Raw genomic sequence first — 15,602 nt, forward strand, 5'->3', positions numbered from 1 at the left:
TTTATGATTATGTTGAAACCAGTTAGGCTTCAAAATAGCATAGCAATTAATACGGCTTTGATGAGAACAGCAAAGGAAACAGAAGTGATTATCTTTCTTTTTTCAGTGGAAATTGGTTTCTGAAGTAAAGTATCCCTTCAGGTTAAGTATGAGCAATTTTGTTTGGTGTCACATTTATGGGAATAGCTTGTCCGTGTCTGTTCTCACTCTTGCCATTCCAACTCAGCTTTCCTCGGAAAGAACTACTGGAACATCATTAAAAAGAAGAGATTTAGGGTTTCTTTTTGTTTTGCTTTTTTTAGTATCAGAGCTAAATCTGGAAAATGAAGCATAGACACTTGAGATTCAACAGGCGGCTGTTTTAGTGATAAATTGCAGCTTAAAGTCTCAGCTAGCCACAATATGGGATCAGATAACCTAAAATGACAACCATCAAAATGTTTTCTAGCTGAGTTACAAAAGTAGAGAAAGCCTGAAGCTTCATGTCTGGACCCAGCCTCACACTTACCATGATGTGCCACAGGATAGGATCACACAGCCCGTACCACAGCGTCCCTCTCACCGCTAAGTCTCTCAGCAGTGACTACGAGAAAGTGCTGAACTAGGAGAGACTGAGAAAATTAAGTTTAAACATATTGTGGAAATTTTTCCTTCTGATTGCTCATCTTCTGATCCTCAAAATATACCCACTCCATGAACAAATAATCCATTCATTGTCCCATTATAACTTCATTCTATTAAAGTTCTATTAAACTTCAATGGTTAATTAAAAACTGCAAGATACAGGTTGTGTTGGTGCTTTGTTTCAATATGAGTTTTGGTAAGACTTCACATAGCACTTACACAACCCTCAATTTTGGAAGGAGGATGCAGCTTCTATACAGCACTGGTAACTCTTCAGGAAGAGTGTGGCATAAAGGAACGACAAGGCAGTTAATAAAAGAAGAATGAATAAGGAGTAAGCAGTGTGTGAAGAAGTCAATGAAGAGATTGGAATAAAGACAGGGTAGAACACGAACAGCTGTTTTTCAGTTTATGACTGTTTCTTACAGGGAGATCCAGGTTAAAACCTGCTTAATTCTTTAATTCTTTAGTTAGACAGAGATCTTCAGCCTTTGGTTCAGCAGAGTTGTAGGACTATATATATATTTATATATATGGAGGGTTTTTTTCAGTGCAGTTGCACGGCTTCGGTCTCACCACAGAGTGTCACCCTCCACCAACTCTACTGCAGCAGCTCCACTCCTAAGGAAACTGGACCAAGTCCTTTTGCCCTTTCTTCCCTAGAAGTGGAGTTGAGCTGCAGTGTAGGAGGATGAAGTGGCTCAAGTGGAGGATGAAGCTTTGCTGCAGCCTCTGAGACAAATAGTTTGCTGCTAATTACTTACAAATCAAAACACGTGCTGAAACTCTGGTGATCAGTTAAACCATTTCCCCTCCACAAATACCATGAAATGCTTCACAAGAAAAACAAAGCAACCAATAGTTTAGAACCAAATTTTATTAAAGAAAAACCTGTAGTGCAGGTTCTCAGGACAAATGCATACCTTTGGATGCAGTGGAGTACACAGGTACGTATACAGTAGTTCGCCTGCTACATGTTTGGAAGCTGAAAGAGACCGTGATAAACTGTACTGCACAGTTCATCACCATCGTTAAAAGTTGCCAAAAACTTTGTTGTGGATCGCTAACAGATATTGGTTATGCGTGTGCACTACATATTGCACAAGACTTCTGATTAAGCTATTAATTGTGCAATTGAATCACAGTTAAGTGTTACATTAAGCATATTCAAACATATATTTTATTTTTTTTCTCAAAAACAGCACATCACTACAAAACTGCCATTAAATGTTACATATTTACAAAAATATACAAATAACGCTTTTCCCCCTTTATGACAATGCACCAGTTATAGGTTGATTTAATTCTTCCGTTGAGCCCTGATATCGTATACAAAGAAACCTGCTCAAAGTCAAGGTCTCCTGAAACAAAATTAGGAAAAGGCATGTACTGTTCTCACAAACACTAGTTGTGCAAAGGCAAAACGAGAGGACAGTGTTGTCGTGTATGTTAAAGGTATGTACTATAGCATACTGATGACTGCTAAAAGAGCTTTTACAACGATTTAAACGTCCCTTTGTCAGAAATCCAGATAGAAATACAGTGTTAAGTATTTGCTGATCATGTTCTTGACAAGCAGTTGCAAGTAGTTCAAAAACTAAGTTCTACCTTGGTTGTCATTGGCTTACATCTATCCGAAGTACTCTTGTGTTAACCACGGGAATAAGAATTACAGGTGAAAATCAGCCCATCACCTGTGTGAATACAGATGCAGCAAGACGACGACTGATTTCAACCTGCAGCTACAGTTCAAATTCACTGTGGGTGAGCGCCTTTCTTCCATAATGCAAAGCTGTACTCACAACATCCACGGAACTGCGTGGTCATAAATTAGGGTAGAATTTGGCCCTGCTATGCCAAATAAACAATGCTCCACATGAACAACAGGGCAGAGAAATCTTTGTGAATGTTCACAAGAAGTATGTCAAGTCTAGTTTTCATTTTATTGGCTTTTACAGCTTTACCAAGAGCTTTAGCACTAACTAGCGAGAAAATATGATTTGTGGTTGGTTTAACAGCCCATTTTTTCTCCTTTTGTTTGTACAGATAACACCAGCAAAATCAGTATGATCTAGCTGTCCAAGGCTGGAATGAGTCATGTTGGACACACCTATGCTGAAAGAGCCACAGCTGTACTGTAAATATGCCAGTATTCATCCTTCACTCTTAAAATGGAAAATTCTCCCATTCCAAGTATTATTACCTCTCCAAATCTTCCTGCAACACTTAATCCAGGGTGAACTGATATTCAGCTTCATAAACACAGAGCAATGATCCTATGATAATTTCATTTAGGTGAGGAAGGGTGATAGCTGACGTCTCTCAAAGCCACACTGCAATGCACTGGTGTCATACTCTTGAGAACAACCTCCCCTTTTGCAAAGAAACTTTATCTATGGTTGACACAAATCACAGTAGCTGTACATATTTGTAAAAACAAATGGTAAATAAAGCAAAAAGTGTCCTGCCAGCTGATCAAGTTCCCTGTCTCTTCCAATCTGCTATTCCTCTGCACATTTTTGCTGGCATTTATTTTCTCAGCCACACAGAAGAAGATAAAAATGACATCAACCCAGTTTACTGGCAGAATCATAATCAGAGAAAAGCAACTCAGAAGAGACTGGGATCAAGAGAGAATTCAAGTGTACTTCTCAATTTGATTACATTTTCCCTCCAGAGCCTCGTGCACTGCAGCAAGCACAGCCCATGACATACACCCATGAGGAAATAAATCAGAGCTTGCCAGAGATAAATAAATAAATAAAAAAGGAGTTGTACTCGAATGCCTGGTGTGTATATGAAATGGTGACACTGTGCTCCTAAAATTAAAATTTCTAGACACATATTCAGTAAACTCCAGTGGCTGGCGTTTACCCTCAGGAACACTATACCAACTCCATTTACCATCTCTAAACACGATAGAATTACAGATCAGAGAGGAATTCTAGCAAGTTGCATTTAAGCAGTATAAATCCAAGACACAGACCCTATAAAATAATTCTTCTCCCCTGTCTCCTAGCTCAGTGAAAATGCCCTACAATCATCTCAGAAGTAAACCTACATTGGAGCTACCTCTGGAGTGCACATAAATGCACCCTGGCTCCTGAGATGGAACCTCTTTTCCACGCATCTCAAGTGAGGTGTTGCTGCGAGTCAGATCCCTCTCAAATTATGGGCAGAAATACTGATAATTTTGCATGTTCCCTGTGCTGCATCAATTTAGACTTAGGTTTAAAGTCTCTGCATGCAACGAACAAATCTGAAAATAGTTGCCATTATGAATTAAAGTAAGCTCCAAGCCTTAAGCAAAGCAAAATCAACAACTTGTGGCAAAATCAGACACACTGGTAACACTGTCTTTCTCCCTGCTCTTCCTTGTCCTGTTTAGTCTTGTGCTCCTCTCCTTCCTGTATCTCTCACACAAACACTCTCTCTCTAACACAGGCTCAAAGATACCACTGAGCTTTTCAGTTATCTTACTCCTATTAATTTCTCCAAGCTCTTCTAACCAGCAGATTCTGTCAAACCTATAAAGTAACTTTGCTTAAACTTGTATTTTATGAAACTTGAAAGCAAGCCATTTGCCTCTGCCTCTAGGAGAGTCTGTGTACACACCCATCCCACAAACCTGACAAGTCAAATTGCTCTGAAGAGTCATGATCCCCGGCCTTGCTCCTCAGATAGCAGTGGACCCTCTTCGCCTCATCTATTCTTCAGCATCAGGTTGTAACAATTTATCTAAAGGCTATGTACTGGCTCAGGCCTCAGTATTTCCCACACTAAAACACAAATGCAGTCCAACTATCTGGTAAGATGTCTCTGCCCAGCCTCGCTGCAATTCTGTGCCTGCCCGCTGGGAGGCCTGGCAAAGCAAGCCAGCGCCCTTTCTGTGACCCAGGAAACTCATGCAAACACCATATCTCATGACCCCAACCCAAAATAAGGCAGAAGGAGGCATTTGGGAGATAACGTATATAGCTGTCTGTCAATTAAATATGTATTTTCCACTACAGACTGACAGCAAACTCAATATATACATGGATGAGAGTGGAAAACACAAGTTATTTGTTTTTCCAGGGAGTACAACACTCATGCACATCTCAGAATGCAAGTACATGCTCTCTGGGACAAGCAGCTGAGAGAAGTCCTAGACAGGCAAAAGGGAAGAGTTCCAGAAAGATTGAGAGAAAACGTGAAGTGAAATTAAAAGTGAAAGGATTAAAAAAAACCTTGAAAGTGGAAAAGAAGCAGGAACATTGGGCTGCAGTGAGACAAAGCACAGGGGAACTACACCACCACCACAGATAGAAACAGAACATAAAGTAAAATAAAAAGCAAGAAAAAAGTGGACTGCAGAGAACTGTCATGAGGAGGAGGCAGCAGGCAAGGCAAAAACCAACAGCAATAATGAAACAGAACAAATGGATGAAAAAAAAAAAAAAGAGGGGGGAGGAAACAAGGAGAAACAGAAGAGAATGGAAATTCAGACTTTTGTTCTATAAAGTTTCACTAACTACTTAGCAAAAAGTTGGAAGCATTAAACAGGAAAGTCACTTCTCTGAGGGGTTCTGCATCTCAGAAGATGAACCCCAAACAAAGAAAGGAGTGTATTTACAAGCAAACGGAGCATCTTCCAAGTTTATGATGACACTCTGGAATCTTAACCATTTCAAAGTCCTTCTGTAAATCTGGGACATATAAGTGGTGTATTAAATATTCTCCTTCAGACTAATTTTATCATTTGCAAACCACCTATGTGCATGTTACTGATGTTTGGGCTGTATGCTGCTGCTTCTGCATAGTCCTGCCTAGTCACAGAATCACAGAATGTCCTGACTTGGAAGGGACCCACAAGGATCATCGAGTCCAACTCCTGCCCCTGCACAGGACAACCCCACAGTTCACACCATGTGTCTGAGGGTTTTGTCCAGTCTCTTTTTGAACACTGTCAGGCTTGAGGCCGTGACACCTCCCTGAGGAGCCTGTTCCAGTGTCCAGCACCCCCTGGGTGAAGAACCTTTTCCTCATGTCCAACCTAAACCTCCCCTGGCACATCTCCCTGCCATTCCCTTGGGTTCTGTCATTGGTTGCCAAAGAGAAGAGATCAACGCCTGCCCCTCCTCCTCCTCTTGTGAGGAAGGTGTAACCACCACGATGTCTCCCCTCAGTCTCCTCCAGGCTGAACAAAGCAAGTGACTTTAGCTGCTCCTCATACGGCTTCCTCTCCAAACCCTTCACCAACTTCATAGCCCTATAATCCACAAGAATTACAGATTATGTGTGGATACAAATCTGTTGTTTTCCCATATGAGCTGTTCTCATTAAAAAGCATCTCTTTCACCATTTCAGAAAAAATTCCTTTTTAAAGTGTTTGAATTAATAAGCAAATGGCATTAATTAATACTTTTTTAAAAAAAAAAAAAAGTGAATAAGACAATTCTTGCCCTTTGATCTTCGAGAGCAGACACTGTCAGTACGAACTAAACCTAATTATCAAAAGCTGGCTAAAATTAGCAACCAATAGCACAGAAATACAAGACATGCTAAGCAAGTTATTTGGAACACCTGGCCTTCCGGGTGGTTAATAGCCTCACCATATCATTAAAAATATGCGCAACAAAGGTATATTATTAATATTTAAGTAGCACCACGTACTACTGTATGTATTATTGCTGCCCCAACCAGGTGTTATGTCCACTGTATTTGAACAAATTAGTGTAGAGATGCAAATTCTACAGAAACTCAGAAATCAAGTCTGATCAATAAAGCTCAAGTCAGTGTAATGTTTTCAGCTGTTGCAAGGAAATAATTTTAAACAGAATTACTTGTGTAAGGGAAAGAATCCATTTTTTTCAGGGCTAGTAAATGTCACTCCTAAAAGAAAATCAATCTGGAAGGAGAGAGAGAGACAGAGACAAAGAGTATGCAATTAAGAACACGTATTTTTAGAGATATTATTTAAAAAGTCTTTTTATACAAAGCATAATAGCTCTTCGATAAGGATTTTGTTTTGTCCAGCATATTCAGAGCCTAGCACTGTTCACATAGCTATATCATTGCCCTTCAGAGTACACATTTCTAAACCTTCCAGTAGTTCTTGTCTCACAAACTGTCTTCCAGAAGATAATCTCAGCTACCAGTACAGAAACTAGCTGAAAACGGTAATCCTGACAAGCTTCACATAAGGAAAAAAAAAAAGGGATTAAAAGAATGAAAATCCTTTATTTGGTCATACACAGCTCCACAATTTGTATTTTACATAATCTGCTCCTCCATTAAACAGGAGGGAAAAGGTCAGGACTGAAGACTTAATGAAATGAGAACTCACATATTAAAAATCATGAAACTCATTTGCTGTACGTAGCAGTTTCAGGAAAAAAAATTCTAAGAGGAATGCATTGTTTATTCTTCACACCATCCTGAAGTACCATTGCAAGTTCTTATTTCCCTAAGGATATGTATAACCCTCTCTGCTCTATGCAACAAACTTCCAAAGAAAGGGACAATAAAAACTTCGTCCACACAACATTGCTGTTCAGATTGGGAAAGTGTTTGTCCATCTTGACATTGAAAAATCCTTCTGCATTCCCTCCAGCTTGAGGTTACAAAAGAATTGGAAGAAAAACTGCCAAGGTGATCAGTGGGGCAGAATGGCTGATTTAGGAAAGAAGATTAAAAAATTAAGAGTGCACAGCTTGACACTTCCAAAAGACTGCAGGGCCAGGCTTTTAATTGCAAAAGCTAACTGGAGGTCTGAGTTATTTCAAAATTTGTCACTTTGATGATCCTAGTCCGAAAATAAGGAAAAACATTATCTATATTTCCATTAAAGGAATAAACACGCATTTAAATGGTACTGAGAGAGCTATTAGGTTGGTGCAAAAGAAAGTGCGTTTTTTGCAATGTTGAAATTTGCCATTTGATATTGGAATACATAAATGTGGTTATGTTATACATAATTTTTAATGTGTTTTGGTTTTTTTGCTACCGCCTTATTACTTGCTGTTTATTTTATATTTATTTTAGACTACAGAAATGATGTCAGACAAAAAGCAAATTCGAGTAATTTTCTTACTCAAGTTCAAAATGGGTCATAAAGCAGCAGAGACAATTTGCAACATCAACAATGCATTTGGCCCAGGAACTCCTAACGAACATACAGTGCAATGGTGGGTCAAGAAGTTTCGCAAAGGAGATGAGAAGCATTGGAAGGCGACAACGATCCATTGGGAGCAATCATCAAAGCTGATCCTCTTACAACTACATGAGAAGTTGCTGAAGAACTCAATGTCAGCCATTCTACAGTCATTCAGCATTTGACGCAAATCAGAAACGTGAAAAAGCTTTATAAGGGAGTGTCTCAGGAACTGACCGAAAATAAAAAATAAAAAATCATTATTTTGAAGTGTTGTCTTCTCTTATTCCATGCAACAATAATGAACCATTTCTCGATTGAATTGTCATGTGTGACAAAAAATGGATTTATACGACAACTGGTGACAACCAGCTCAGTGGTTGGACCAAGAATCACCTCCAAAGCACTTCCCAAAACCAAACTTGCACCAAAAAAAGGTCATGGTCACTGCTGGGTGGTCTGCTGCCTGTCTGATCCACTACAGCTTTCTGAACCTTGGTGCAACTACTGCATCTGAGAAGTGTGCTCAGCAAATCGATGAGATGCACCAAAAACTGCAATGCCTGCAGCCACCATTGGTCAACAGAAAGGTCCCAGTTCTTCTCCACGACAACACCCGATCGCATGTTGCACAACCAATGCTTCAGAAGTTGAATTAATTGGGATACAAAATTTTGCCTCATGGACCATATTCACCGGACCTCTCGCCAACCAATTACCACTTCTTCAAGCATCTTGACAACTTTTTTGGGGGAAAACACTTCCCCAACCAGCACGATACAAAAATGTTTTCCACGAGTTCACTGAATCCCCAAGCACAGATATTTAGGCTACAGGAAAAAACAAACTTATTTCTTGTTGGCAAAACTGTGTTGATTGTAATGGTTCCTATTTTGATTAACAAAGATGTGTTTGAGCCCAGTTATAATGATTTAAAATTCACGGTCCAAAACCACAATTACTTTTGCACCAACCTAATAATACTGAAACAACTGAAAGCAAATAAGTACATGAAAACATGGACTTAATGTTGCGAAAAGGGTCTGAGCAGATCCTGTAACTTCTAGGCAATTAAACGCTACTCAAATGGAAGTTTTAGAAAAACTTTCTCAGACAAGTATGATTAGGCTACATGCCAGTCTCATAAAGAAAGCTGTAGAAGCAACATGCAACTGGGACTAGAACAGAGAAAATGAGCTAGGAAGCAGTTTTTCGGATGGATTTAGAAGACACAATGAAATTTTGCATCTCAAAAATCAATATTTATGAAGGTAAATGATAATAAATTTCTTCCTGGAGGAAAGCCAATAATTTGAGAGAAATATGCACTTACTTTCCTCTAAAACGCTGAAATAAAAATGAAGATGCAAACAATACAGTGGTATACACAATAACAACTCCAACTGTCAAGGACTGTGCAATGAAATAAAAATGTTAGTCTCTCTTTTTCCCCCAAAGCCTCATTAATAAAAAAATACAAAACATTGTTTTATAGGAAACACAGGAAAAATCTATAACTGAAATTGTCTTCAATTCTATCAACTTAGCAACATGGTATTCAAGTTGAAATAGCACTAGAAATTCAAAGCATATCAGAACCACCGGTTCATCATCAAAAGGTTATTTCAAACAAATACTTGTATTTAATTTCTTAAAAATAATAAACAAGTCTAAGGTTTCTTTGAGCATGTGTTTGTGTAAGGAGGATGGGAACCACAGCAGTTCCATTTTGCTGACCTCTATTAAAGAGATAGCACGTAGTAGTAGAGTATTCCCACTAAAGGGATGTCTTATTAGGTCTGAAACACAGCAAAGGTCACAATCATGTCAGATGAAAACTGCTTTGTGCTAGGAAGTACTAATAGCAAAGCGCTGATTTGCCTCTGTCCAGAGGACAGTAATGTAACAAATAATCTACTTTATATGAATAAACACTTTCCTCTCTACACTGGTCACTGAAAGCAGAAAATCCAGCAGGAGGATATAATTCAATGAGAATATCCTAAAACAGTTCAAAGGAATTGGATGTTAACTGGAGATAATAACGACATCTCGCCTCAGGCTGGCACCTTCTATTTCTTCACAGTAATTTCCACCACCCTCTTCTAAAGGGTATAAAAACATACATTGGTTTATATTACCCTTCTTTTTTTTTTTTTTTTTAAATTAATTTATACTGTACATTCATTTTCCCTAAATGTCTTCTGAAGACTTTATATGGATGGATCACTCCAAAACCATATCACACATTCAGTGGCAAAAGGGAAAGCAAAGATAGCAGTTGTAAATCTTCATGGCTCTGTTCAAATGCTTAAAACCAGTGCTGCTTGGAGCATGCTGAAAAGTACAGGGTGTTTGTAAAGTTGCAAATACATAAGAGTTTAAGAAAGTCAAAAGATGCAAATGAGGTAAATACACTACCAGTTTTGTTGGTTTCAGTACAGTTTAGTATTGATGTTGATAAGTATCACTGCTACGATTATTAGAAGGGTTTTGACCAAATAACACTGCAGAAAAGTTTAAGATACTAGTGTGTAACTTAGCAAAATCACAGTCAATGTTGCGATCCTACCACATAACAATATGTTCCAATAAGATTACCTTTTTTTTTTTAAACAGGGATGTACTTTTTTGGATTATGTATTTGTTAGATTTATACATAATTGCAGCTGGTTTCAGTTGACCATCCTTAATAACAGTGATAATTACAAGTAAAATAAAGGAAGCAAAACTATTAATAATTTATGCTCACAAAATTCTTTCACTCTGAAGATCCCGAACAAACAGTAATTAATTTAGCCTCACAATACCGCTGCGAGGTAGGTAATTACTATCAGCCCCATTTACAGGTGGGGAAACTGAGGCACATACAGGTTAAGTAACTTGCACAAAGTCTGGGTACAAAACCCAAGTACCTGACGGCAATCTTCTGTTTCACAGCCATCAAATCACCCTTCCTCATTAAGAAATTTGACTGGAATACATACAAACATTGCATGTATATGTGTATGCATGTGCGACTAGCATTTGTGCATAGGAACAACTCTGCGTTTCTGTATAAGTATGTATCAGGATTTTATGTATACATCAAGGATAAAATGCTAAGACGTCACAGACGGGGTTCAAGACATTCAAAAAACCTAGCACTAATGAGAGTTTTCATTCGAAGATAAACCAAGACACTATGAATGGGAAACTGGGAATAGCATTTTTCTGAGTTTTAAAATAATTGATTTTGAAGTTATTTTTGTGAGGGAATCAAAAGCTGCCTTTATTATCTGCTGGGTATTATTAATACAGTTATGGCAATACTAAACCCTCTTTAGAAAACTGTGTTTTTAAGACATGACAAACCAACCTCACAGGAGTGCTGCATGAATCAAATTAATAAGCACTGAAAAACATTATTACAGGCACTATATTGTGCTGTTAATTAGAGTACTGAGTGGTTAAACATTCTACTGTGTTCCAAAAGACTCCTCTTATCAGACAGACAACTCACCCTGTATTAAATGTATAAAAGTAGCTTTTAAAGCACAAATTAGATGTGTGGTCTAGTTCCAAGTGTCCTTTGCCAATCAGACTAACCACAAGAGAACAACCCCAAGCTAGAACTTCCAACCCACCCCTTGTCCACGAGACTAACCTGCTACTCACCTGTCCCATACAAATAGCCCATTTCAGGTGTATTTCTCAAGAACGAGTAAGCTGTTTGCAATACTATTTTATTCTCTGCTCCAGCTCATTTCCAGTAGAAAAAGCATCAAGAGCTGGTGAGAAGGGAAAGCAGCTGGTGCAACAGTCCAGAGAGTTTCCAATGCACAGCACATTTTGTATTTGCACTTCTCTTCAAGCAATCCAGACTCAGATACCTATAATACCTTGGATTTCTACAGAGTCTGTCACGCAGCAGTCAGCCAGAGCATTGCTTCTCTGTAAATCAGTTTGCATGCCACTCTACAACTAAACATGCAGAAATTTTATAACTATTTTTGAAATTATTTTCCTGAGCAGTTTGCAAGCACTTTTCAGACTCTTCACTTGAATTTTTCCACCCAGCTCCTTATAATCTAGATTTTCTTGTGCTTTATGCATATATCCCATGGGGTTTGTGAGAGCCTACAGTACTACACTGAATTATTACATCCCAGTCTGTTGCATTTGATGACAATATGCTCTAGGATAGCCGCAGCTACATGGAAGAACGACTCCAATGCATACAATAATTCTAAGACTGTTCTTTACTGTCTTGTCAGCCAGTATTCATTATTCTCTGTTTGTTTATTCAGAAAGATGCGGTTAGCTATCCGTATCCTCCTTAAGTAAGGTGGTGTGCGAGCTTGCCACTAGCATCAGTATGACATTCAGTGAGTAAAGAGCTATTTAGTCCCTATCGAAGGCAAAAAGTGAAGAGATTATAAAGGTTTCTGAGAGAAGCATCCTAATTCCAGGCAGCTGTGACACACAGGATACCACATGTTTAAACTCATCACACCACAGACTGTTTTCTACACAGCTCTATAAACCATGGGGGAAGAACCAGCGGGGTGTGGATTTACCTCACTGCCAAGTTCCTACAGATGCTGAGGCTGGGACTGAGAAACCCTGACCCAACTCACAAAACTGGGATTAGGAAACTCTGACCTGACTCACAAGCCCTTCTGCAGGCAGCTCCTTCAGAAGCTCCCCCTGCAGAAAGAGGGGCCAGCGTGGTGTTGAGGACTGAGTGACACCCTGTGGCGATGGAAAGGAAATATGAACCCCTGAATCACAGCCCATGCACCCCTTTGGCCTTCTGGATTGTCAAACCAACCCGAGCAGAAAAAAGGTCAGGTCAGAGTTTGCCCACCCTTGCCTGCAAGGGCAAGCAGGCAGGGAAAATCCCAAAGAAGGATGTGTGTGGGAAGGGGATGGCAATGAGCTACTCAGTCCCGCCTGGAGGAGAGCTCTGACCTGTGTGGCACCTCTGCCCTAATAGGAAGTTTTAAAAAATAACCATACAAAGAAAGCAACGTAAAAGAGGTATTTACGCTCTCTGGAAATTTAAAAAGAGACAGGCCACCAGCATGGGGGTTTGCAGGATAACTCATCAGGCAGCTGCCATCGTCCTAGAGGTGCTCGCTCAGGAGACAAGAAGAGAGCAACTGAAATGACTGTCCGCAAGTGAAGGCACCTGGTCTGGAAATAGCATCAAGCTGGTGGTTTTGTTTTTCACGTGAGTGGGACTAAGGGAGATACTGGTGTTGATGGTTTGTCAGGACTTCCTACACTTACAAGAACATTATCCTATATTATGAGATATCTTCACTAACACTTCCTTTAATCCATAGAAAAGCCTAAGCCTAAATTCATTAGATTGTCTCACACATGTTTAAGTTAAGAGCTTGTATTGACTAGGAGTGCATTTGTCTCCTCATTCAGTCCTCTCCCAGTACAGAAACACTCAGCCTCCTGAAAGAATGTCATTGTGATCAACCAACCGTCTGTTCTGGTCTAGTCGCTTGTGTAAAAATCACCTTTATGAGCTGAAGAGTCCCAGCCTTCTGCTGAATATCTCAATTAAAAATACAATTAAAAAGTTACAGTCAATCCTTCTAAAAATAAACATAAAGAACTAGAGCATATACAGACAAGAAAGAAGGTGGCATTGAAGGTGCCTAGGGCTACAAATATGCTACCACAGTTGGAGTTTCAATTGTAACACGTTCCCAGGCCATAGAGCGAACACAAGACGTATCATCCTTCTCTCCGAGTAACTGATGATGGACGCTTTTTTCCACAGGACCAATAAGGAATCTCCTCTCCACCAGCATTTACAGCCATATTTGCAATTTTGTGACATCACCAGAGAAAAATAAAACGATACAGAGAAGAGTCTTTCGGGTTTTGTGTTCAGCTGTAAATATCAGCTAACCAGGTAACTGTGCATCTCTCTGGAGTTGATGCTCAAAACCACGCCTGAGTGATTGCCTATGAAAATACAGAAACAAAAGGCCAACATTAGTGTACTTCGGGCACTTCACAATAAATCCCCCTTTCATTGCAGGGACAATTCAATCACATAAAGACAGTGGCTTTATCAAACAACAGGTCAGGTGAAGGTTTGTGCAACAGCTCCGTGTACCTACAGTGTACTTTCGCACAAAGTTTTTGCTTATAGTGGTGGATTTGTGGCAAATTCCTAGGGTTTCTATCTCAGTGACAGCATAAGTTGGTTCTCTTTGTGGCTCTAAAAGGTGTAGTTGTCTCGAGGGGTGCAGGTGAGGGAGGAGAATGGAACCTGAGGCGTCCATTCAACATGCCACTGACCTGGGACTGGACACTGACCGGCATCAGCAATAGGGGAACTCTGTAGCTGTTCAAGCTGCCACTTCTCCCAGAAGGAGTCACTGCAAGGTAATGGTGTTGAGGAGTCCCAAGGTGGGGGTTGCGATAAAGTAGGCAACATAAAATATATAGAAAACAAAAGAAGTGGATGGGTGAGTCTGGAAACATTGTACTGCGGAAATTCAAAAGTTATGAGAAGAGAGAGAACAAACAGAAACCCAAGCCTGTCACTCCCTGCTGTGCATCAAGTGGAGGCTGCTACTGATGTCTCCCAACAGGGAGGGAGAAAGCTCACCAGAACTAGAAGGGATGTCCATAGCATAGGGACCTTCCGCAAATAATGTTGTAAAACAGGGATTATAACATGTTTCGTACTCTAGCCAGATAAAATAGAGTATTATTAACAGGAATATTTTCTTGGCAGTACTGAGCGATACCGGAGCTAGTGGAAAGTATTGCAAGTAACAAAACAGTACAGCGAGCAGAAGTATAGTTTTATGTCTTAAATAAAGCCTTGTGTCTAAAAGCTGTACAGTAGCTGACGAATATGGATGATTATGATCCACAGAAATGAACTCTTTATGCTTCACTGGAAATGCTGCTGGTGTTGACAACCTGGGAGAATCACAAATTAGCTCAAGATCTGCATTCACTAACTGTCTTAAGTTTCACATCAAAACTTCATGATCTTGCACTCTTTAACCCTAATACTGCTCTGCCCAGATATAAGATACTTTTTTCCTCTGTGTAAGGAGTGCAGGGCAAGTAGAGATAATTTCTGAATGCATTACAAATCAGGTAGCATTTATTTATTCCAGCATGCCAAGCTGCCTTATATAAATAGACCAGAAGGGATTTTCTACCATTAAAAGAAGTTATGCTTTTGTATATTACTAGCGGTACATGAATGCTCCTCTTTAATAGGTATGTCTGCAAGGACTTTTTTAGTATTCAGCCTTCTCCTATAAAGACCCTGGAGATGAGTTGAGCAAACAATTTTAAGATACACTTTGTTTTTCCAGGGTTGTTTTTGGAACTAACTCTGGTAGAGTCAGGAGTGCAATCAAGATCATCTTGCAAAATCTGTATGAGAACACAGTGATCCTCATACATAAAGCTTGTCAAAGAAAAGACAGAAATACACAAAGCAAAGCAGGAGGTTGGATTCTTCCCCTGTGCTCAGCGCTAACACCTCCAAGAACCTAGAAGCGGCATGCAGTTCAGCAAATGAAAATAAAGACATTGACAACAAACAATAAAGGTGAAACCCAAGATAAAGCCATCTCTCTGCCAAAATTCTGTCCTTCCCCAGGCTACCTCTGGTGCAGCTAAAACACATCATCTTCTGTGGGTTCATGAACACATTATAGTTGCCTGTTACACCATGAATCTATAGCTACAAATCCCAAAGGCTCTGGGTTATCTGATTTATTTTCCCAAAATGTACAGAACTGGAAATGCAAAGATTTTTCCATTGTCTTACACTTTTCAGCCTGTGACCTGAAAGCAGTCTGAA

The 15,602-nt window shown here is 39.6% G+C and overlaps 1 protein-coding gene across 7 annotated transcripts in view; it reads right to left on the bottom strand.

Moving 5' to 3' along the window:
- Positions 1-1,486: 1,486 nt before the first annotated feature.
- The window catches only part of SORCS2 (sortilin related VPS10 domain containing receptor 2), a 558,451-nt gene continuing 544,335 nt past the window's right edge, over positions 1,487-15,602 (bottom strand). For 3 of the 7 annotated variants that reach the window (XM_065836197.2, XM_065836196.2, XM_071808554.1), the window contains exons 27-28: positions 14,069-14,148; positions 1,487-13,729 (exon numbers count right to left, since the gene is read on the bottom strand). In XM_065836197.2, coding sequence (XP_065692269.2) covers positions 13,706-13,729; positions 14,069-14,148 — 104 coding nt within the window. In that variant the 3' untranslated portion in view covers positions 1,487-13,705. The remainder of the gene's footprint in view (positions 13,730-14,068; positions 14,149-15,602) is intronic. The other 4 variants (XM_071808551.1, XM_071808550.1, XM_071808553.1 and 1 more) reach the window with 2 other exon arrangements.

The sequence above is a fragment of the Patagioenas fasciata genome, chromosome 4, assembly GCF_037038585.1.
Source record: "Patagioenas fasciata isolate bPatFas1 chromosome 4, bPatFas1.hap1, whole genome shotgun sequence".
Taxonomy (NCBI): Eukaryota; Metazoa; Chordata; class Aves; order Columbiformes; family Columbidae; genus Patagioenas; species Patagioenas fasciata.